Source organism: Mus caroli, unplaced genomic scaffold (genome assembly GCF_978045245.1).
Source record: "Mus caroli unplaced genomic scaffold, Mus_caroli_1 scaffold_5, whole genome shotgun sequence".
In the NCBI taxonomy this organism is placed as follows: domain Eukaryota; kingdom Metazoa; phylum Chordata; class Mammalia; order Rodentia; family Muridae; genus Mus; species Mus caroli.
Window position 1 is genome coordinate 117365345 of NW_028227260.1, and position 22355 is coordinate 117387699.

At 42.4% G+C, this 22355-nt stretch overlaps 2 protein-coding genes across 2 annotated transcripts; both read right to left on the reverse strand.

Annotated features, from left to right (window-relative positions):
- Positions 1-9156: 9156 nt before the first annotated feature.
- On the reverse strand, positions 9157-13205 carry LOC147004786 (paired box protein Pax-3-A-like). Its single transcript, XM_085838186.1, has 4 exons — positions 13139-13205; positions 12564-12975; positions 10983-11028; positions 9157-9207 (listed from the first exon to the last, which is right to left on the reverse strand). The coding sequence occupies exons 1-4, from the start codon at positions 13203-13205 to the stop codon at positions 9157-9159; spliced, it is 576 nt and encodes a 191-aa protein (XP_085694312.1).
- A 3190-nt stretch (positions 13206-16395) lies between these two features.
- Positions 16396-21046, reverse strand: LOC147004787 (uncharacterized). Its single transcript, XM_085837754.1, has 4 exons — positions 20980-21046; positions 20370-20781; positions 17816-17861; positions 16396-16494 (listed from the first exon to the last, which is right to left on the reverse strand). The coding sequence occupies exons 1-4, from the start codon at positions 21044-21046 to the stop codon at positions 16396-16398; spliced, it is 624 nt and encodes a 207-aa protein (XP_085693880.1).
- Positions 21047-22355: the final 1309 nt, after the last annotated feature.

Here is a 22355-nt window from a genome sequence, read left to right on the forward strand (position 1 = left end):
TTCCTCAGACTGAGTACTCTCAACTGCCCATCTTCAAGTCTACCCTCTTCTCTTATTTCCATTCCTCAGACTGAGTACTCTCAACTGCCCATCTTCAAGACTAACCTCTTCTCTTATTTCCATTGCTCAGACTGAGTACTCTCAACTGCCCATCTTCCAGACTACCCTCTTCTCTTATTTCCATTCCTCAGACTGAGTACTCTCAACTGCACATCTTCAAGTCTACCCTCTTCTCTTATTTCCATTCCTCAGACTGAGTACTCTCAACTGCCCATCTTCAAGACTATGCAGTTCTCTTATTTCCATTCCTCAGACTGAGTACTCTCAACTGCCCATCTTCAAGACTATGCAGTTCTCTTATTGGCTGCTCCAGTGATTTTTATTCAATGAAGTTATTTGTCTTTATTTATTAGTAATGCTGTTAGGATATATACTTTCAATTCATTTATTTAATGCTGAGGGGAAGGGAGCAGTGGTTCCTATGTGGATATCACAGGACAACTGTCCTCCCATTGTGTGGGTCCTGGGTATGGAAATCAGGGCATTAGAACTGCTGGCAAGATATTTTATGTTCACAGCTACCTCATGATTCCTGATGTTATTTTTATTTATAGAATTTTTATTTTTATTTTTCATTTCCTGTGAATTTCTATTTGTTATCTGGAAAACAGTTTGATATCCTTTGTCAACACTTTTCCCTTGAGTTCCTCTAAGTCCTTTGTTATAAATTCTTTTTTTTTTGATTTTTAATATTTTTATTACATATTTTCCTCAATTACATTTCCAATGTTATCCCAAAAGTCCCCCATAGCGCCCCCCACTTCCCTACCCACCCATTCCCATTCTTTTGGCCCTGGCATTCCCCTATATTGGGGCATATAAAGTTTGCAAGTCCAATGGGCCTCTCTTTCCATTGATGGCCGACCAGGCCATCTTTCGATATATATGCAGCTAGAGACAAGAGCTCCGGGGTTCTGGTTAGTACATCATGTTGTTCCAACAATAGGTTTGCAGATCCCTTTAGCTCCTTGGGTACTTTCTCTAGCTTCTCCATTGGGAGCCCTGTGATACATCCAATAGCTGACTGTGAACATCCACTCCTGTGTTTGCTAGGCCCCGGCATCGTCTCACAAGAGACAGCTATATTTGGGTCCTTTCAGCAAAATCTTGCTAGTGTATGCAATGGTGTCAGCGTTTAGAAGCTGATTATGGGATGGATCCCTGGATAAGGCAGTCTCTAAATGGTCCATCCTTTCATCACAGCCAGGAACTTTGTCTCTGTAACTCCTTCCCTGGGTGTTTTGTTCCCAATTCTAAGAAGGTGTACAGTGTCCACACTTTGGTCTTCATTCTTCTTGAGTTTCATGCGTTTATCTAATTGTATCTTATATCTTGGGTATCCTAAGTTTTGGGCTAATATCCACTTATCAATGAATACATATTGTGTGAGTTCTTTTGTGATTGTGTTACTTCACTCAAGATGATGCCCTCCAGGTCCATCCATTTGGCTAGGAATTTCATAAATTCATTCTTTTTAATAGCTGAGTAGTACTCCATTGTGTAAATGTACCATAATTTCTGTATCCATTCCTCTGTTGAGGGACATCTGGGTTCTTTCCAGCTTCTGGCTATTATAAATAGGGCTGCTATGAACATAGTGGAGCATGTGTCCTTTTTACCGGTTGGGACATCTTCTGGATATATGCCCAGGAGAGGTATTGCTGGATCCTCCGGTAGTACTATGTCCAATTTTCTGAGGAACCGCCAGACTGATTTCCAGAGTGGTTGTACAAGTTTGCAATCCCACCAACAATGGAGGAGTGTTCCTCTTTCTCCACATCCTCACCAGCATCTGCTGTCACCTGAATTTTTGATCTTAGCCATTCTGACTGGTGTGAGGTGGAATCTCAGGGTTGTTTTGATTTGCATTTCCCTGATGATTAAGGATGTTGAACATTTTTTCAGGTGTTTCTCTGCCATTCGGTATTCCTCAGGTGAGAATTCTTTGTTCAGTTCTGAGCCCCATTTTTTAATGGGGTTATTTGACTTTCTGGAGTCCACCTTCTTGAGTTCTTTATATATATTGGATATTAGTCCTAATCTGATTTAGGATAGGTGAAGATCCTTTCCCAATCTGTTGGTGGTTTTTTTGTCTTATTGATGGTGTCTTTAGCCTTGCAGAAGCTTTGTAGTTTCATGAGGTCCCACTTGTCAATTCTCGATCTTACAGCACAAGCCATTACTGTTCTATTCAGGAATTTTTCCCCTGTGCCCATATCTTCAAGGCTTTTCCCCACTTTCTCCTCTATAAGTTTCAGTGTCTCTGGTTTTATGTGAAGTTCCTTGATCCACTTAGACTTGATCTTAGTACAAGGAGATAGGAATGGATCGATTCGCATTCTTCTACATGTTAACAACCAGTTGTGCCAGCACCATTTGTTGAAAATGCTGTCTTTCTTCCACTGGATGTTTTTAGCTCCCTTGTCGAAGATCAAGTGACCATAGGTGTGTGGGTTCATTTCTGGGTCTTCAATTCTATTCCATTGGTCTATTTGTCTGTCACTATACCAGTACCATGCAGTTTTTATCACAATTGCTCTGTAGTAGAGCTTTAGGTCCGGCATGGTGATTCCACCAGAGGTTCTTTTATCCTTGAGAAGAGTTTTTGCTATCCTAGGTTTTTTGTTATTCCAGATGAATTTGCAGATTGCACTTTCTAATTCGTTGAAGAATTGATTTGGAATTTTGATGGGGATTGCATTGAATCTGTAGATTGCTTTTGGCAAGATAGCCATTTTTACAATGTTGATCCTGCCAATCCATGAGCATGGGAGATCTTTCCATCTTCTGAGATCTTCTATAATTTCTTTCTTCAGAGACTTGAAGTTTTTATTATACAGATCTTTCACTTCCTTAGTTAGAGTCACGCCAAGATATTTTATATTATTTGTGACTATTGAGAAGGGTGTTGTTTCCCTAATTTCTTTCTCAGCCTGTTTATTCTTTGTGTAGAGAAAGGCCATTGATTTGTTTGAGTTAATTTTATATCCAGCTACTTCACCGAAGCTGTTTATCAGGCTTAGGAGTTCTCTGGTGGAATTTTTAGGGTCACTTATATATACTATCATATCATCTGCAAAAAGTGATATTTTGACTTCATCTTTTCCAATTTGTATCCCTTTGATCTCCTTTTGTTGTCGAATTGCTCTGGCTAGGACTTCAAGTACAATGTTGAATAGGTATGGAGAAAGTGGACAGCCTTGTCTAGTCCCTGATTTTAGAGGGATTGCTTCAAGCTTCTCACCATTTACTTTGATGTTGGCTACTGGTTTGCTGTAGATTGCTTTTATCATGTTTAGGTATGGGCCTTGAATTCCTGATCTTTCCAAGACTTTTATCATGAATGGGTGTTGGATCTTGTCAAATGCTTTTTCCGCATCTAACGAGATGACCATGTGGTTTTTGTCTTTGAGTTTGTTTATATACTGGATTACGTTGATGGATTTCCGTATATTGAACCATCCCTGCATCCCTGGGATGAAACCTATTTGGTCAGGATGGATGATTGTTTTGATGTGTTCTTGGATTCGGTTAGCAAGAACTTTATTGAGGATTTTTGCATCAATATTCATAAGGGATATTGGTCTGAAGTTTTCTATCTTTGTTGGGTCTTTTTGTGGTTTAGGTATCAGAGTAATTGTGGCTTCATAGAATGAGTTGGGTAGAGTACCTTCTGTTTCTATTTTGTGGAATAGTTTGTGAAGAACTGGGATTAGATCTTCTTTGAAGGTCTGATAGAACTCTGCACTAAACCCATCTGGTCCTGGGCTTTTTTTAGTTGGGAGACTATTAATGACTGCTTCTATTTCTTTGGGGGATATAGGGCTGTTTAGATCATTAACCTGATCTTGATTCAACTTTGGTACCTGGTATCTGTCTAGGAACTTGTCCATTTCATCCAGGTTCTCCAGTTTTGTTGAGTATAGCCTTTGGTAGAAGGATCTGATGGTGTTTTGGATGTCTTCAGGATCTGTTGTTATGTCTCCTTTTTCATTTCTGATTTTGTTAATTAGGATGCTTTCCCTGTGCCCTCTAGTGAGTCTGGCTAAGGGTTTATCTATCTTGTTGATTTTCTCAAAGAACCAGCTCCTTGATTGGTTGATTCTTTGAATAGTTTTTCTTGTTTCCACTTGGTTGATTTCACCCCTGAGTTTGATTATTTCCTGCCGTCTACTCCTCTTGGGTGAATTTGCTTCCTTTTGTTCTAGTGCTTTTAGGTGTGTTGTCAAGCTGCTAATGTGTGCTCTCTCTAGTTTCCTTTTGGAGGCACTCAGAGCTATGAGTTTTCCTCTTAGAAATGCTTTCATTGCGTCCCATAAGTTTGGGTATGTTGTGGCTTCATTTTCATTGAACTCTAAAAAGTCCTTAATTTCTTTCTTTATTCCTTCCTTGACCAAGGTATCATTGAGAAGAGTGTTGTTCAGTTTCCACGTGAAGGTTGGCTTTCTATTATTTATTTTGTTATTGAAGATCAGCCTTAGTCCATGGTGATCTGATAGGATGCATGGGAAAATTTCAATATTTTTATATCTGTTGAGGCCTGCTTTGTGACCAATTATGTGGTCAATTTTGGAGAAAGTACCATGAGGTGCTGAGAAGAAGGTATATCCTTTTGTTTTAGGATAGAATGTTCTGTAGATATCTGCCAGATCCATTTGATTCATAATTTATCTTAGTTTCACTGTGTCCCTGTTTAGTTTCTGTTTCCATGATCTGTCCATTGGTGAAAGTGGTGTGTTGAAGTCTCCCACTATTATTGTATGAGGTGCAATGTGTGCTTTGAGCTTTACTAAAGTTTCTTTAATGAATGTGGCTGCCTTTGTATTTGGAGCATAGATATTCAGGATTGATAGTTCCTCTTGGAGGATTTTACCTTTGATGAGTATGAAGTGTCCCTCCCTGTCTTTTTTAATGACTTTGGGTTGGAAGTCAATCTTATCAGATATTAGAATGGCTACTCCAGCTTGTTTCTTCATGCCATTTGCTTGGAAAATTGTTTTCCAGCCTTTCATTCTGAGGTAGTGTCTATCCTTTTCTCTGAGATGAGTTTCCTGTAAGCAGCAAAATGTTGGGTCTTGTTTGTGTAGCCAGTTTGTTAGTCTATGTCTTTTTATCGGGGAGTTGAGTCCATTGATATTAAGAGATATTAAGGAAAAGTAATTGTTGTTTCCTGTTATTTTTGTTGTTAAAGTTGGCATTTTGTTCTTGTGGCTGTCTTCTTTTAGGTTTGTTGAGGGATTACCTTCTTGTAGTTTCTAGGGCGTGGTGGTTCCTGTCCTTGTATTGGTTTTTTTCTGTTATTATCCTTTGAAGGGCTGGATTCGTGGAGAGATAATGTGTGAATTTGGTTTTGTCGTGGAATACTTTGATTTCTCCATCTATGTTAATTGAGAGTTTGGCTGGGTATAGTAGCCTGGGCTGGAATTTGTGTTCTTTTAGTGTCTGTATAACATCCGTCCAGGATCTTCTGGCTTTCATAGTCTCTGGTGAAAAATCTGGTGTAATTCTGATAGGCTTGCCTTTATATGTTACTTGGCCTTTTTCTCTTACTGCTTTTAGTATTCTATCTTTATTTAGAGCATTTGTTGTTCTGATTATAATGTGTCGGGAGGTATTTCTTTTCTGGTCCAGTCTATTTGGAGTTCTGTAGGCTTCTTGTATGTTCATGGGCATCTCTTTCTTTAGATTTGGGAAGTTTTCTTCTATAATTTTGTTGAAGATGTTTGCTGGTCCTTTGAGTTGAAAATCTTCATTCTCATCCACTCCTATTATCCGTAGGTTTGGTCTTCTCATTATGTCCTGTATTTCTTGGATGTTTTGAGTTAGGATCTTTTTGCATTTTACATTTTCCTTGATTGTTGTGCCGATGTTCTCTATGGAATCTTCTGCACCTGAGATTCTCTCTTCCATCTCTTGTATTCTGTTGCTGATGCTCGTATCTATGGTTCCAGATTTCTTTCCTAGGGTTTCTATCTCCAGTGTTGCCTCATTTTGGGTTTTCTTTATTGTGTCTACTTCCCTTTTTAGGTCTAGTATGGTTTTGTTCATTTCCATCATCTGTTTGGATGTGTTTTCCTGTTTTTCTGTAAGGACTTCTACCTGTTTGATTATGTTATCCTGTTTTTCTTTAAGGATTTGTAACTCTTTAGCAGTGTTCTCCTGCAATTCTTTAAGTGTGTTATTAAAGTCCTTCTTGAAGTCCTCTATCATCATCAGGAGATATGCTTTTAAATCCGTGTCTAGCTTTTCTGGTGTGTTGGGGTGCCCTGGACTGGGCGAAGTGGGGGTGCTGGGTTCTGGTGATGGTGAGTGGTCTTGGTTTCTGTTAGTAAGATTATTACGTTTACCTTTCGCCATCTGGTAATCTCTGGGGTTAGTTGTTATCGTTGTCACTGTTTAAGATTGGAGCAGAAGCTGTGTTCCACTCACCAGCAGTCCCAAAATCCTGCGGCGGTGGTCGTGGGTAGCTGGTGGGTGTCAGGCAACCCTGCTCTCCTGCTACCCCGGCGCTGATCCGGCCGGATGAGGCCTGTGGCCCTACTCAGGCCGGTTTCTGCTTCCCTAACCAATGCAGTCTCAGGTCCTGCGCAATTGGATTGGAGCAGAAGCTGTACTCCACTCACCAGAAGTCTTAAGATCCTGTGGCGGGTGTTGTGGGTAGCTGGGGAGTGTCAGCCGACCCTGCGCCCCAGCTGCCCCGGTGCTTTTCTGACCAGAAGAGGGTTGTGTCCCTATGTAGGCCAGATTTCTCTCTCCCCAACCAGAGCAGTCTCAGGTCCCGCGTGATTGGACTGGAGCAGAAGCTGTGTTCCACTCCCCAGCAGTCCCAAAATCCTGCGGCGGGGGTTGTGGGTAGCTGGCGGGTGTCAGGCAACCCTGCGCTCCCGCTACCCTGGCGCTGATCCGGCCGGATGAGGCCTGTGGCCCTACTCAGGCCGGTTTCTGCTTCCCTAACTAATGCAGTCTCAGGTCCCGCGCAATTGGATTGGAGCAGAAGCTGTGCTCCACTCACCAGAAGTCTTAAGATCCTGTGGCGGGTGTTGTGGGTAGCTGGCGAGTGTCAGCCTACCCTCCTTTGTTATAAATTCTATTAACTTTTTTTTTTTACAACATTTATAGTGGAAGTATTAAAAGATTAGTGTATCAATCCAAATCCATGACTGACTTTCCTCTTTTAATTAAAAACAGCTTTCACCCTATGCATGTGTCATCTGTGCATGTGTTTACACATGTATTTTCAAGGTGGGAACCCATCTGTTCACAAGACTGGGCAGAGGTCAACATTGAGCAACAACCTCTAGCACTTTGCATATTTTTGTAAGTTTTTTAAAATTAATTTTTGGTATTTAAACGGTAAGTGTGCACGTGTGTGTTCAGGTGTGTGTGTGTGTGTGTGTGTGTGTGTGTGTGTGTGTGTATGTGTGCAGATGTCTACAGAGGCAGACTGTTGTGTTTCTTGGAGCTGAAGTGAGAGGTGGTTGTGAAACTCCTGGTGCAGGATGTCGACAGGAGTCTGTCTGAGACCTCTGGAAGACAAGTACATACTCTCCAGCCTCTTGATTTTTATTTATCCATCATGTGCACATATGTGTGCCTGAGTGTGGTTTGTGCACATATGTCTGTAAAATCCAGAAGAGTGTCAGATCACATGGAGCCTGAGTTACATGCCATTGTGACTGTCTGTTGTGTGTGCTGGGATTCAAGCTTAGGCCCTCTGCAAGAGCAGCATGTTCTCTTACTGCAGAGACATCTCTCTAGCCAGCCCTATGTTAGCCTCTTCTGGATCACATTCTGTCTCTAAACCTCAAGCTCACAGTTCTAGCAAGGAAGGAAGGCCAGCACCCTCTGTGGAGCCATCTTTCCCTGTCTCAGAACCCAGACTAAAATATATGCTACTCTTTTATGTCTATGTTGGGAGTCAGAATCATATCTTCCTGCTGGCTGGCAGTCACTTTCCCTACTGACCCATTTCCCAGCCCCACATTTAAAAGTGAGATGGAGGCCACATTTAGTGCATGCAGGGTGTTCTTGAACTTACTGTGTAGCCAACTTGGGCCACTTAATTTAAAGGTCCACTTATCAAGTGTTGTTTCTACCCTCACTTCCCTATGGAAGGACTCCACTGTCTGTACCACTGCTTTCTTTCATATTCATTTAAAATATTTCATCGTATTTTTAAAATGAATGGAAGAGAAAAAAATATTTGCACGGAAAGTGGAGAACCTCTGAACTATCAGAACCAAGAAAAGTCACATCTGCCTTGTCTGATTCAATGACATTGCCTTGGTAATTTAGACATATTCCTTAGAGGTCTCAGAAGACACTTGAAACAGATATATTGAGAACTCAGCTCTTTGTTGGAAATACAAGGGCTGAGGGACTAAGTGTGTAATAACAGCATGATGGTGGAAGCTAAACCTAAGACCTGAGACAGAATTAACTGCTGTCTCATGCCACATATGGCCCCAAACGTTCACAGAAAAAAAGAAGGCAAGGAAAATAATTGAGAGGAATGTACTTCCTACTTCATGGCTTGTATCCTGTGAACCCTGTGGGTTGTCTCAAATGAAGTTTCTGTCCGAGTTCATGGCTGGAGTGAAATCTTGAGAGGGGGCCAGCGTGGCATGCATCACCTGTGTTTGGAAGAGACTGCTGTTTCTCTTTGGGTCCTGCATCATCTCTCTTTTAAATTTGCATGGGATTAGAGTTATGGTGAGAATGAGAGGGTGACAAACAAGGAACACTTGGGTCAGGGTACTGCTACTACGGATGTTGGAAAGTGCCTGTAACCCACAGGGCTTACTGACTGTGATGCACAGATGTTACCTCCTGGAAACAGATCTTCTTGTGTTTAAATGGCATTTCCCTGATATGAGACATGTATCCTAACAATCTCAGAAGAAGCACAAAATAAGTATATTGAGAATTCAGCTCTTTATTGAAAATACTAGTATTGAGGAGATAACAGTGTTTAACAGGGCTTTGAACCCACAACATCATCCCGCTATGGCTTTTGAACATGGGTGGCTCCCTGGGGCTTCTCCACAGCCTTCAGAGAGAGATGCTCCGGGATGCAGGAGGGGGACCTCTGAGAATTTACAGCCTCTTATAACTCCTGTATTTTTCTCTCCTCTTCAAAAACCATTCCTAAAGTCATTGGGAAAAAGGAATTGGGAGACAGGAGTAAACCACTAGGATTATAGTTGAAGGACTTAATAAAAACCAGAATCTACAGTATTCTATTCCTAATTGTAGTATTCAAGTAGTGTCCAATTGAATTCAGGTTCTACTCCACACTCTGAAACCTACACCTGGCACCATTATGAAGGCCAAGAACCTGTAACTAGACAAGTCCTAGGGGGCGACCCCCTTCCTATTACTCTGCCAAGTCGGCATAACATTAAACTGACAACTAATGTTGTATCATTCTATTTAGTGCAGTTCTCGGCTCTCATCAGAGAAACTACTACTTTGAGAACTGATCGACATAGAGATCTTCTACTGAGCAAGGCATAGAAAACAGGAGATTGGAGAATTCTCATCCCAAAATAGAACATATATACCATATGTCCTCCTTCCAAGGCTCAGAGATCATATGGCAAAGAGGATGGAAAGAGGCTGTGTATGACCACAAGAAAACAGTGTTTTCCATGGTACATCAGGGTACACACACACACACACACACACACACACAGATATATATTTGAGCAGCACAAATTAGTCTCGATGTATTATTAATAATTAGAGGACACAAAGGTTTATGGGAACAGGATAAACATGGTCAAAACCCATACAAAGGGATCAAAGAACGAACAAAACGAGCAAGTTGGGTTTTTGACTTGATATCTTCTCCATTTCCATAAGTTTCTGTTTAGCTAAATTTTAATTAGTTATGTGGATTTGACCTGTGAATTATTACCTCCCCCCTATTCAGACTGTAAGGATATAATTTATGAATATTTTTTACAAATAGTTTCAGGGATGCCCTAGCTATATCATTTTGCATAATTCATATGTCACAACCATAGTGTTACTCCCTAGAGCACTAGGATTGGCCAGGTCATTGTGGCACACATATTCAATTTAGGCACTAGGGAGGCACAGGCAGGAGGATCTCTGTGAGTTTGAGGCCAGCCTATTCTACAGAGTGAGTTTAGGACAGGGAGGGCTACACAGAGAAACTCTCACCCTCAAAAAACTCATATGCACATGTATACACAAAAGTATACTAGTCTGACAATATGTTAATATTTCTTTATATATACATATATACACACACATATATATGATTTTAATGTGCATATATAAGTGCTACACATCTATACAGAATACATTTATTTTACACATAATGTGTACACACTTTCTAAGTTAAAATGCATATAATGATTTACCCACAGGATACATGTATGTGATATATATATGCACTTAGTGAAAACAAGCTTGGTACAATTCTTTGTTCCTTACGAAGTTTGTGTCTCCAGGAAATGAGCCATTCCTGAGGAGTAGGGCTTTCTTATTCCATTTTCTACCCACAAAGACCACAAATCTCAAAGGACATTTGTTTGGTTTAGAGTGATGGTCTAGTGGTTCTTGCTTGTTGGTCTTGTAGAGGACTTGAGTTTAGCTCCTAGGACCATTTGTGCTGCTTATAAATACGTGTCCTTCCGGCATATAAGTGAAATATATGCCCTCTCCTGGCTTCCTTGATCAGCCACACACATATGACATGAACGTGAGATACATACACACTTGCCCAAACATACATTAAAAAACTAGAGATAAATCGTCAAAAAATCATTTAAACCATGGTTTGGACATGTTATCAAAGGCAACACAATTCTACTGAGAGAACCAGAAGGACCTACAAATGCACCAGGTTCCAGAATGGCTGTCCTACCAAACAGCTTTGTGTGCGGACTGACCTGCACTGTGGCTTCACTCACACCCATGGAACTTGCCAGACGTTTCCTACAGTTAAAAAAAGATAAAAAGAATTATGGATATGTGAAATAAAATTCGAGAGGAATATTTTATCATTGTTTTGAATGGTTTGTCTCAATTCATATTTTCTCTGATCATCACCCTGAAAATTTTGAGGTGCTTAGAGCAAACAGTACAGGTAGCATTTGATTACCAAGTTAGTATTAATAGATGTGCAAACCCAAGCATGTCTGTAACAAGCAAGTTTTAAAGCACTAATGAAGACAGTAAAACCTTCAAAAGAAATGTTCCTAATGCATGTGACAGTGGTACAGGAGAGGCTACCACAAACAAAACAACTCAAAACAAGACAAAAACTGCAAAACAAACGCCAACAGGAAAGACAAAGTGTTCTGTCAGGATAAAAGGAAACTCCAAGGAAGAAGCTTAATGGAAAGCATCCAAAATTTTTTATTATTCACTTAAGAATGAGGTACTCCAATCGCTGGTTACCTGAAAAATGAAATATCACATTTCTTGTTTAAATTTATTTTGTAGTGTGTGCATGTGTCCCTATTGCACATGCAGATGTAAGAGGACAGCGTGAGGGAGTGATCTTCTATGTGTGTCCTCTGAATGGACCTCAGGTTCTCATAGCAAATGCCTTTACCCTGCTGAATCCTCTTCCACTATGGGTAAGGAAGTATTAGAAGTCACAGCATACAGGAAATGAGTATAAGAAAACCTCACCACACTGACCGCACAGTCCTGGATTACAAATACATTTGAAATCTGAGGCCTAAGCTCCCTACAAGTTCCAGGAAGCCATGCTACACAGTGAGATCTTGGACCAAAAATCAGAAGAGGACCTCTGAACACACCTCCTCCACCCCGGTTGGAACAACCAACCAACCAACCAACCAGAAAACATACGGTGGAGTATGCTATCAATCACAACACAAATGGCCTAATGGAGAAGGGCCTGGCATGGGGCTCATTACATAACTGAGATAACTTTGAACTTGGGATCTACTGGCCAAGTACTGGGCTTACAGACATGTATTGCCTCATTCTCATTCAGCCTGTTGCTGCTGGTGGTTGTCTGTTTGCTCTTGCTTTTGCTTTGTTGGCTTTATTGGTTTAATAATTTAAAGATAGCCTTGCACTCTGCAGCTGAGGCTGGCCTGGTGCTCACTACTGTAGCTGGATGGTAAAGGTGCTAGCCTGCATGCCTGAGTTCAAAACCCAGGGTTCACAGGAGGAAAACAAGAAACAACTCCCACAAGCTGTCATCAGCCTCCAGATATGCAGTCTTGTTAACATGCACACAAAAGCACAGCATGTCCATTCTCTCTCTCTCTCTCTCTCTCACACACACACACACACAGAGAGAGAGAGAGAGAGAGAGAGAGAGAGAGAGAGAGAGAGAGAGAGAGAGAGAGAGAGAGAGAGAGACTTAAATAAATATGTACATGTAAAAATAAAATAAAAGGTGGACAAGAAGGGGACAGGAAGCAGGAGAAACTCTCTGGGCATAACTTCATTCCCCCATCCAACTGATGCAAGCTAGACAATGTACTCACGCCTCTGTAGTGCTGATGTAGTGACTGCACTGGAAGGTGCTCTCCAGCTCTTGTAGTTGCTGCAAGGTGAAGCTGTGTTTCCGACGGTGGCGGAATTCGGGCACCAACACTCTCACAGGATTAACAGTGGACCACGGCTCTGACACGGGCTTTACATTTGCCAAATCCCCCATGTAATCAGGGACTGGCTCCTCTGGCTGCTTCTCCTTCTCCTGGGCACAGCCAGTGGCACCAAGGTCCTCTTGGTTGCTGTTATCCATGAGGCCTGCAGCACCAGCAGCAGGCCCACCTTCACTTAATTCTCCTGCTCTGTATCCTTCCGCTGCTGAGGCTCCAGACCCAGGCAGGCCCGGTCCACTCTCTCCCTCGTTTCTTCCCTCTCCAGCCAGCGAGTCCATCAGAGACTTCACACCTTAAGTGGAGAAACAGAAAAACCAGGCTTCAGGGCCTAGGCTGGTGCGGAGGTGTCATGGAGTCAGGGCAAAGCCTGTGGCGCCCAGCTCCAGTTCAGTCCTATAAGGGACTCTCCTCCCCTCGTGGATATCGTCAACCCACCCTTCCCATCACTCACTGACCTTTCGCATTTTCCTCATCCTCCTCAGGTCCCACATCAAGCAGGTAATTGATGCTTTGATGCTCCATGTCTGTAAAGCCTTGGAAGTCGCTATTCACTGGTACAGCCCCCAACAATTCCGGAAGTAGAGCTTCTAACCCACCAATGGTCTGCTTCCACACCTCCAGGCCCCATCCTCTAATTTAGCATATATCCAATTATGGTAGTGTGTCCTGCCTTCTGGTTGTCCACCTGTTGCTGGGGCTGAACTCCATGCTGCAAAACTGAGGACAGTGGGAAGGTTACCGGAGCAAGAATTACTAGAAGGAAATGAAGGCTCCTCTTCGCAATTCAGGTATAGGAGGGGCTTCCACTTTGCATCTTAGCTGAGTCCTCCTGCCTTGCTTAATTATCTTCCAAGGGAAGAAATGGCAAGCCACTGAGTGAACCCATTTGCAGGGAGTAAGAAAAGATCCCCCAGTAGTTCCGGAGGCCTTGCGGAAATGTGTGGACAATACCACTTGGTCTATTTCTCCACATTTCGTCCCAGGTCAACGGCAGAGACCAGATATAAACGAATGATTCTATCTGGGAAGTTCTTCCTTAGGGCTTTCACAGAAAGTGGAGTTCACGTAGTGTATCGTGCTTCCAGGTCGGCCTTTATGGGAGCCTGGGCAAAATTGAACGCTCTGCTTGCTCAGCAGACAGAGCAGAGGACTCACCTTCGCCAGGGCTACTGGAGAGGGGTTAGAATTACTCTCAGGCTTTGATAAGTGCTTGTAACAGCTCTGAGAATTGTCATACCTGTGCTGAACTTCCTCACATTTGTCTTGGACACACACACACACACACACACACACATACATACACATACATCCTGGAACTGTCATTCAAACAAATCCTATATTGGGATGTCGTCAGATTCATCCTAAGGCAGCCACATTTTCCCACGTTGTGGTCAAATATGTGTGTGTGTGAGGTTGTGTGTGTACATATGTATGCATATGTATGTAGGTGTGTATGAATATATATATGTATATATTTAGTAGTAGTTGTTGTAATAATAGTATATTATATTGCAAAATGTGCTTCCCTTCCAGTCCCCACCTTCTAGAGTTCTTCACCTCATCCTCCCAAATAGAAGGCCCTGCAGCACTATCACGTTTCCACACTGTCCCTTGTTTGGGGTGGGAATATCCTGGACTCCTGGTGCTGCAGATCTCCTTGAATAAGACTCAACTCACAGCTCTGATAATACCTCTAAACAAAGCCTACATGTTTTTCTTTCCTAGTTTTTCATCCCTCTTTGCTCTAAATCCTGGCATTGCTCGTGTCAGTGTCAAGCACTGGAGAATTTATCTCTCCATTCTGGCCAAAATAGTGAAGACATCGTTTATGTGCCGGAGATGTAGCTCAGTTTGTACAGTCCTTACCTAACATGTATAAAGCCACCCATGGTTTACCTGGAGTACTGAAGGAGCAAGCATGGAGTCTCAATGCCTCAGTGCCTGTAATGTGAGCACTTGACAGAGAGGGGCAGGCTGCTCAGCTTTAAAAAACTGTCTTTAGATAATGAGTGTGTTTAGAAGTTTTTCTTCAATAAGGTTAGGTCTCAATAAGGTAATTTTCTGAGACATGAGTTTATGTGTCCAAAACATATATAGGGCATTCATTTCTGCTTACCAATTCTCATTCATCTACTATACTGCTATTTTTTGAGCGGCCGAATTGATTTACCTTTTGTGTATGTTTACTGTCTGAGCATTGCATCCTTGCTTATAATGCGGAAGCTCAAATACACCCTCACAATCTCTTTCCTAAAATTACCCCTGCCCTCTTCTTCTCTACTTCTGTCTTCCTATTTCATGTTTCTAAAACCTACTGAGTCTTCTTTTGCTGCCTGTGTGTATACTGATGTAAACCATTACTGGAGCATGCATGAGCTCCTCATGATGTGAACATGGAAGCAAAGTGACTCTCCTTCCCCCCAGCTGAAGTCAATGGTCACTTTTACCATTTGCATGGAAATTCCCGAGGCTTCCTCCTATTCTCAGTAGCATTTTGTCCAGCCATTTTCTGTGCAGGTCTTTTCTAAGTAGTCACCGGGCATTAATTCATATACACAGGGCCCTTGTGTGTACTCCCTGTTTAATTCAAGCTGAAATGTGTAACTGGGTGCATGTTTTCCTGCCATTTATTTTTTAAGGTTTTTTGTATATTCTAGCCACCAACACTTTGACAGAATTAAACTTGGTAAAGGATTTTCTGCCATCGTGTATGCAATCTCTGTATCACAAGGATGTTCTCCTTCTCTTTGCTAGAGCTTTTTGTTTCTGAGTTCTCATTGGTCAACTGATAATTTTACTGCCCACTCCACCAGGACCCAGTTGAGGAAGTCCTTTCCTCTGATAGGATGGTGAGCCATATTGCCCATTTTCTCCTGTATTGGGTTCAGGGTATAGGGTCTTGTGCTGAGGTCCTTGATATATTTGGACTCAAGGCATGCCCAGGATGCAAGGTGAGGAAGGGAGGGGTCTGAGCAGAGTGGTGTGTGTGAGCGGCATGGGCATGTGTGTGATGGAGCAGCTTGTGAGTCCTTCCCGCTCTGCGAAGGTGGGCACATCCCCTGCAGGGCGAATTCAATCACCGGAGCGCAATGACATAGGGTAGAAAGATGTCCAGCTACTATTCAGTGTGCCTTGCACCATTGGTGACCCTAAGAAGTGACAGTTCAATGTTTGATACTTAGAGCCAGAGGGTGGACAGGGTAGTACGGGTCATTAGGTGTTTCTTGGAATTTTATGTGGTGTTTAGTTTTCATCAGTTACTGTTTAAGAAATTACACTTGTGGGAACCTATTTTAAGAATTAGAGTGTTTCTGAAATCTTGAGACCTGTATAATTTAGAAATATTCCTTTAAAAGTGTCAGCTCATCTGGAGAGAAAATTGTATTAGGAGGACAAAAACAATGTATGGGTCAATGCACACTCACTGTGACATGTGACAACCTTCTGTGATATTAAACAGCTACTGCTGGTCACTCGGTACCATCAACTTCCAGAAAGAGACCTTGATGCTCTCTATAAATGGCATTCCTTGATTAGGGCCACACCTACCATACTAATCAAAAAGACACATGAGGCAAAGAAACTGAGAATCTATTTATTTCACATACAAGTCCTCAGGGAATAAAGATGCAATAACATGTTGGTGGAAGACAGCAGGTGTCTCCACGTGGCTCCTGGTCAAGGGTGGTACACCAGGGCTCCTGTGCCATCTTCAGAGAAAGGTAGAGTGGAACCACAGAGGGGCATCATGATTCATCCCTGACTGATTTTGTCCTCTTCTGAAGTGCTCTCTCCTCTTCTTAAACCATCTCTACCATGAGAAGGAAGAGGGATTTGCTTTGTATTATTTTCACGATTATAAATCAGAAACCACATCATGTGATATTAGTTCCCCTCTATACATTTTATCAATAGAATTTATATTAATATTATCTTGCTCAGAAGACCCTGGTGTATCACTCTGTAATTTTGTGAGGAGCTGAAGACCTGGTACAGAGTGCAGGGCTTGCCTACAATGGGGAAGCCCCACTTGTGTGGCCCCTGCAGTGCAACATAGTTCCCGGACTGTGGACCAAACATTGCACACCTGGTTTCTGTCTCTACTGTAGAGCCCTCTGCAGATTCTTATCAGCACTTTCGGGCAGATCCAGCAGCATGGTCCTGAGAGTTAACATGACGGGTGTCCTTATCTGCATGGCTTCAGTAGGCACCTCCTAACAGCAGGAGGACTGGACTCTATGCTTTCCCCATGCCCACAGTGTCTGTTTAACCCAGTTTACATCAGCTTTCTGAGTGCCTGGCTCTACTGAGAACTAACCATTTGTTGTGTACTGAAATTGCTCCTATAAGATTCGAATTTATGCTTAGTTTTCATGATTTTCAAAGTTTAGTATCAGGGTTATCTACAGTAATGTGATTCTTATTTAAATAATTTATACTTCATAACCCCAGTGGAATGTGTTATTATTGATATCTTGAAGATATCAATGTTCCAAATAATTTCATATATATATATATATATATATATATATATATGTGTGTGTGTGTGTGTGTGTGTGTTTGTGTGTGTGTGTGTGTTTGACTATCAATTTTATTAATACAACTATTAATGAATAGAGAGTATATACATATATTTGTACATCATATTTGTAGTTTATATACAAGATACATGTACATCTGATCTATGTGTGTGTGTTCTGTTTTCCTTTCAGAAGCTGTGCTTTGTGTTAAAATGAGCCATTTCAAGTTTCGTGGGCTTTCTTATTCAATTTTGTACTCACAAAGAACATAAGGCTCAAAAGTCATTATAAGGAGGCTGTAGAGAAGAGTTAAGAGCACTTGATGCTCTTGTAGGGGACCCAAGTTTGGTTCCTAGCCCATGCATAACCACTTGTAAATCCAGGGAATTTGATATCCTCTTCTCTCTCTGAGAACACCTGCACACATGTTGCATGCACACATAGGCAAATCTATACACGTGAATGAAAAATTATAAAAAAAGACTTTAAAAATGTCCATTTGAAACATAACAATTAAAACACCACCACCACTTTGTGCATAGGATAAAAGTATCCAAGATAAGAATCAAGTTCTAGAATGTCTGTCCTGTCAAATTGCCTTCTTCTCCTTACCTTAACTCTGGCTTCACTCACACCTATCCATCTCGCCAGATGTCTTCTGGGGGAAAAATGGCAGATATTCAGTATTGGGCATTTTGAAAGAAATGTTTTATTCATACTTCTCTAAATATTTATTCCACCCTTCACTATCTGTCACATTCACCATGAAGATTTTTGAAGCTTAATTAAATTCCACTGGGATTTTAGTCCCAACTGTTAGGTAACAGAGGCAGGGGGATCTCTGTGACTTCGAGGTCAGCCTGTTCTACAGAGTGAGTTCCAGGAAAGCCAGGAATGTGCATCGTGCTTTTGTAAAATAATGTTTTCAGATAATGTTTCATTTTGAAACTGTGAGAATATCACTCTCCCACAGACTCACATGTCTGAATGCTTATTGTATTGAATAAAATCCCCAGTTGGTAGAACTGTTTCAAAGGAACTGGAACTCGAGATCTTGTTGGAGGAGAGGGTAGGCTTGGAACTTTCAAAACTCATGAGATTCTATTGTTGCCTGTGGTTGTATCTCAAGATCTTAGCTAGTGCCTGTACCTGCCTGCCTGCTGCCATGCTCCCCGATGTGATATTCAGGAACTCTCCCAAAACTCTGTTTAATAAGGTGCCTTGGTCATGGCATCTTATGACAGCAAGAGGAACGTAACTAAGACAGTAGCCCAAACTGACAAGGAAAGCCACCCCTGTGTGGGCTTGGCATTACTAGCACCAGGGTTACTGGAAGATGCCATTGTGCCCAGTATTGATTCTTGGTTGACAGACCATTTTTTATGTGAACGGAAAAAAAAAGTAGGCAAAAACAAAAACCCCAGTAACTAAGGGAAAGGTGTCACCAGGCTTTGTGGTTTTTATGTTTAATGAAAGCCCTTGGGAGTCAAAGGCAGGCAGAGTGATCTATGAGATCCTTTTCTTTCTTTCTTTCTTTCTTTCTTTCTTTCTTTCTTTCTTTCTTTCTTTCTTTCTTTCTTTCTTTCTTTCTTTTTATTTTTTTGGTTTTTTGAGACAGGGTTTCTCTGTGCAGAACTGGCTGCTCTGGAGCAAACTTTGGAGACCAGGCTGGCCTTGAAATCAGATATCCCCCTGCTTCTGATTCCTGAGTACTGGTTTTAAATGTGTGTGCCACCACTCGAGCTGTATAAGTTCCATGCCAGCCAGTGAGATACAACACACACACACACATGCACACATACACACACACACACACACATACCACACACATATACATAAATATATGTATATATACTTATATACATATATATATATATATATATATATATATATATATATACACACACACAAACACACACAAAAATATATGTAGGTACACCCTGAAGAGGTAATGCCCTCATAAGTAAAACAAACAAACAAACTTAAAGTCAAACACATGATAGACAGATTTATGAAATTGCTCTTATTCCAAACACTCGATCTTTCACACTTTCTATAGGGCCTTGCTTATAGAGAAGACATAGCCTGAAGTTTTCTGCGGATTCATTTAATGCTATCTAAAAATGCCTTCATCCTCATTGTCTTAGCCAGAGTTACAATTGCTGCGATGAAACAACCTGACCAAAAGGAAGTTGGAGAGGACAGAGTTTATTTTGCTCACAGTTCCATATTTTGCTAACACTAAGAACAGGAACAGAAGCAGGGCAGGAGCCTGGAGGCAGGAGCTGATGCAGAGGCCATGGAAGGATGCTGCTTGCTCCCCATGACTTGCTCAGTCTCCTTTCTTATAGAATGTAGGACTACCTGCCCTGGGGTGGCCTCACCCAGAATGGGCTGGGCTCTCTCACTTCAACCAACAATCATGAAAACACCCTAAAGACTTGCCTATCACCTGGTCTTTTAAAACAAATATGTTCCTTCTTTTTATTGGCATTGATGTTTGGCCTGCAGGTATGCATATGTGATGGTGAATGATCCTTTGGAACTGCCGTTACAGACCATTGCGACCTGCTACCTGGGTGCTGTGGTTTAAGTCTGACTCCTCTGGAAGAGTAGCTATTGCTCTTAACTTTTGAGGCCTCATCACTCACGCTGTGATGCTCATCACAGAGCCTGCTCTTATGGAAACTTGTTCTCAACTGAGAATCCCTCCTCTCTGATAGCTCTAGCTTGTGTTAAGTTGATATAAAACTATCCAGAACAAACATTTGCACAAGTATCCCACCTATCCCAGCACACTGCCATACCACACTACTGCAGGATGCAGCAATCTGGCAGCCTTGACTTTGGAAGTGGCTTTAATTTAGGGTAAGAGGCCAGCTGAGTAAATAGGCCAAAAGATTAAGGTGAGGAAGGTAAAGAGAAAGGAAAAGGTGAAGGTGAAGGAAGTCAGACTGATGGCCTACATTTGACCCAGAGACTCACTAGGTGCAAGGAGAGAACAGCCTAACCCAAGCTGTACTCTACACCCACATTAACACACTCGCACTGTCATAAACAATCAACAAATACCGACAGAATGTGCAATTCTAAGCGGGTAGCAGTTGAAGGACCCGGCAGCCACCGTGGACTGCTCTGTGCTCCCAGGAAACAAGAATCTGATTACCTTTCTTCTGCATGGATGAAGTGATTCTGCTGGAAAAATCGCTCCAGCTCGTGCAGCTGCCACCATTGGAAATTGTAGTGTAAGCTACTCTGGAGTACCCACACTGACTTAGGCCGCACACTAGATACCAGCACTGGAATAGGCTGCACTTTCTCTATGACCACAGCATCCTTGAGAACTGGCTCCTCTGGCAGCTTCTCCTCCTCCTGGGCACTGCCGCTGGTGCCCTGGTCCTCTTGGTTGGTGTTATCCATGAGGTCTGCATCACCAGCAGCAGGCCAACCTTCTCCACTGAATTCTTCTGCTATGTCGCCTTCCACTGCTGCGGATCCGGACCCAGGCTGGCCCCCTCCACTCTCTCCTTCATTTCTTCCCTCTCCATCCAGTGGTAAAACTGCCTGTGTCTTCCCACCTGTATGTGGTGAAATAAAACAAAACAAGACAAACAAACAAACTAAGAATGAAACAGGCGTCAGGGCCTAGGCTGGTGCTGAGGCACTGTTAAGTCTCAGCAAAGGCTCCGGAGCACTGCAACTATCAAGTCACCTCTGCGGGACACATTCCTCCCCTCATGGATGTGCACAATCCACCATTCCCAGAGGGCACTCACCATTCCACTTTTCCTTGTCCTTGCCAAGTCCGTCATGAAGTAGGTAGGTGGTGTTTTGATGCTCCATGTCCTGAGTGCTTCCCTGCAGCTTGCCCCAGCAGATTCTGAGTCGGAGCCCTTGAGTTTGGGAAAGCCGAAAGCCGAAAGCCGAAAGCTGAAAGCCGAAAGCCGAAAGCCGAAAGCCGAAAGCCGAAAGCCGAAAGCCGAAAGCCTAAAGCCGAAAGCCGAAAGCCAAAAGCCGAAAGCCTAGCTTTCCAACCAGGAAGAGATTCTCTTGTTGCCCTTGGGGGCGGTAGTGCAGGTTACCAAGTGTCCAATCATAGGTGAGCTACTCTGACTTCCTTTTGATCTCCTGCAGCTATGGGTTGAGCCTCAGGTGCAAAACAGAACAGGTTGGTGCTGCAAGGAGCAGGATATCATTGCAGGGACCACTTGGTACTCAGGCTGGTATGGATGCACATGGGGCTACCCTCCTCGCAGTTGGATAAATTACCGTCTAGGTTCAAGTGTGCCAGACGACTCGTATTGAAGAAGAAAAGCTCTGGAAATGATACACAAGTGTTTTTAGAATACCTCTTGTTTAGTTGGGGGTGTCTTTTCACGACTTTAATCCCAGCATTCAGGGGAGAGAAGGAAGTGGATATCTGAGTTCCAGGCCAGTCTTGTCTACATAGTGATTTTCAGGACAGCCAGAACCAGAGTGAGACCACCTCCTCTCAAAACACAGAGTGTCTTTCCTCTAGGCCTAGTAGTTTATCCTAGCGGCCTGTTACTTGATAGAGAAGAGAAATTAAGCGGATAAGGTTATCCACGAGGTCTCTTCCTTTGAGTGTTCACAGAAAGCTCAGTTGAGTCTGCCATGTGTCCATGTTGTGCCTTTTCAGGAGCTTGGGTGTGGATGGGGGTTTATTAGTACTGGACAGACTGGTTAAAACTGTGAAGGACTGAGTACATCCCCATACCTTACTAAGGTTCCCTGCATTTCTCTTGAATGGGCCTTCCTAATGTGTTTGCTGGAAGGTCAAAGGGTCGAGAGCAGATGCGAGTCTCTATCCAGATACTGTCAGATAAGCAGCCCCTCTGCAGGCATGTGGTCAAACTGGTCTCTAGGCAGCAAACATTTTACAACAGGCTCTGTCTATTCAGAGACTAGGAATAGCCCCTAGGAACTAGCCTATCTCCAGTTGGTTGTTATTCTAGGGTGGGAATATTCTGGGATCTTCATGCCAGAGGAGGGGTTCTTCTCCACCCAAAAGACACCTCAATATTCTGGACCTTTTTTTTTTTTAAAGATTTATTTTATCATTATATCTAAGTACACTGTAGCTGTCTTCAGACACACCAGAAGAGGGCATCAGATCTTATTAAGGATGGTT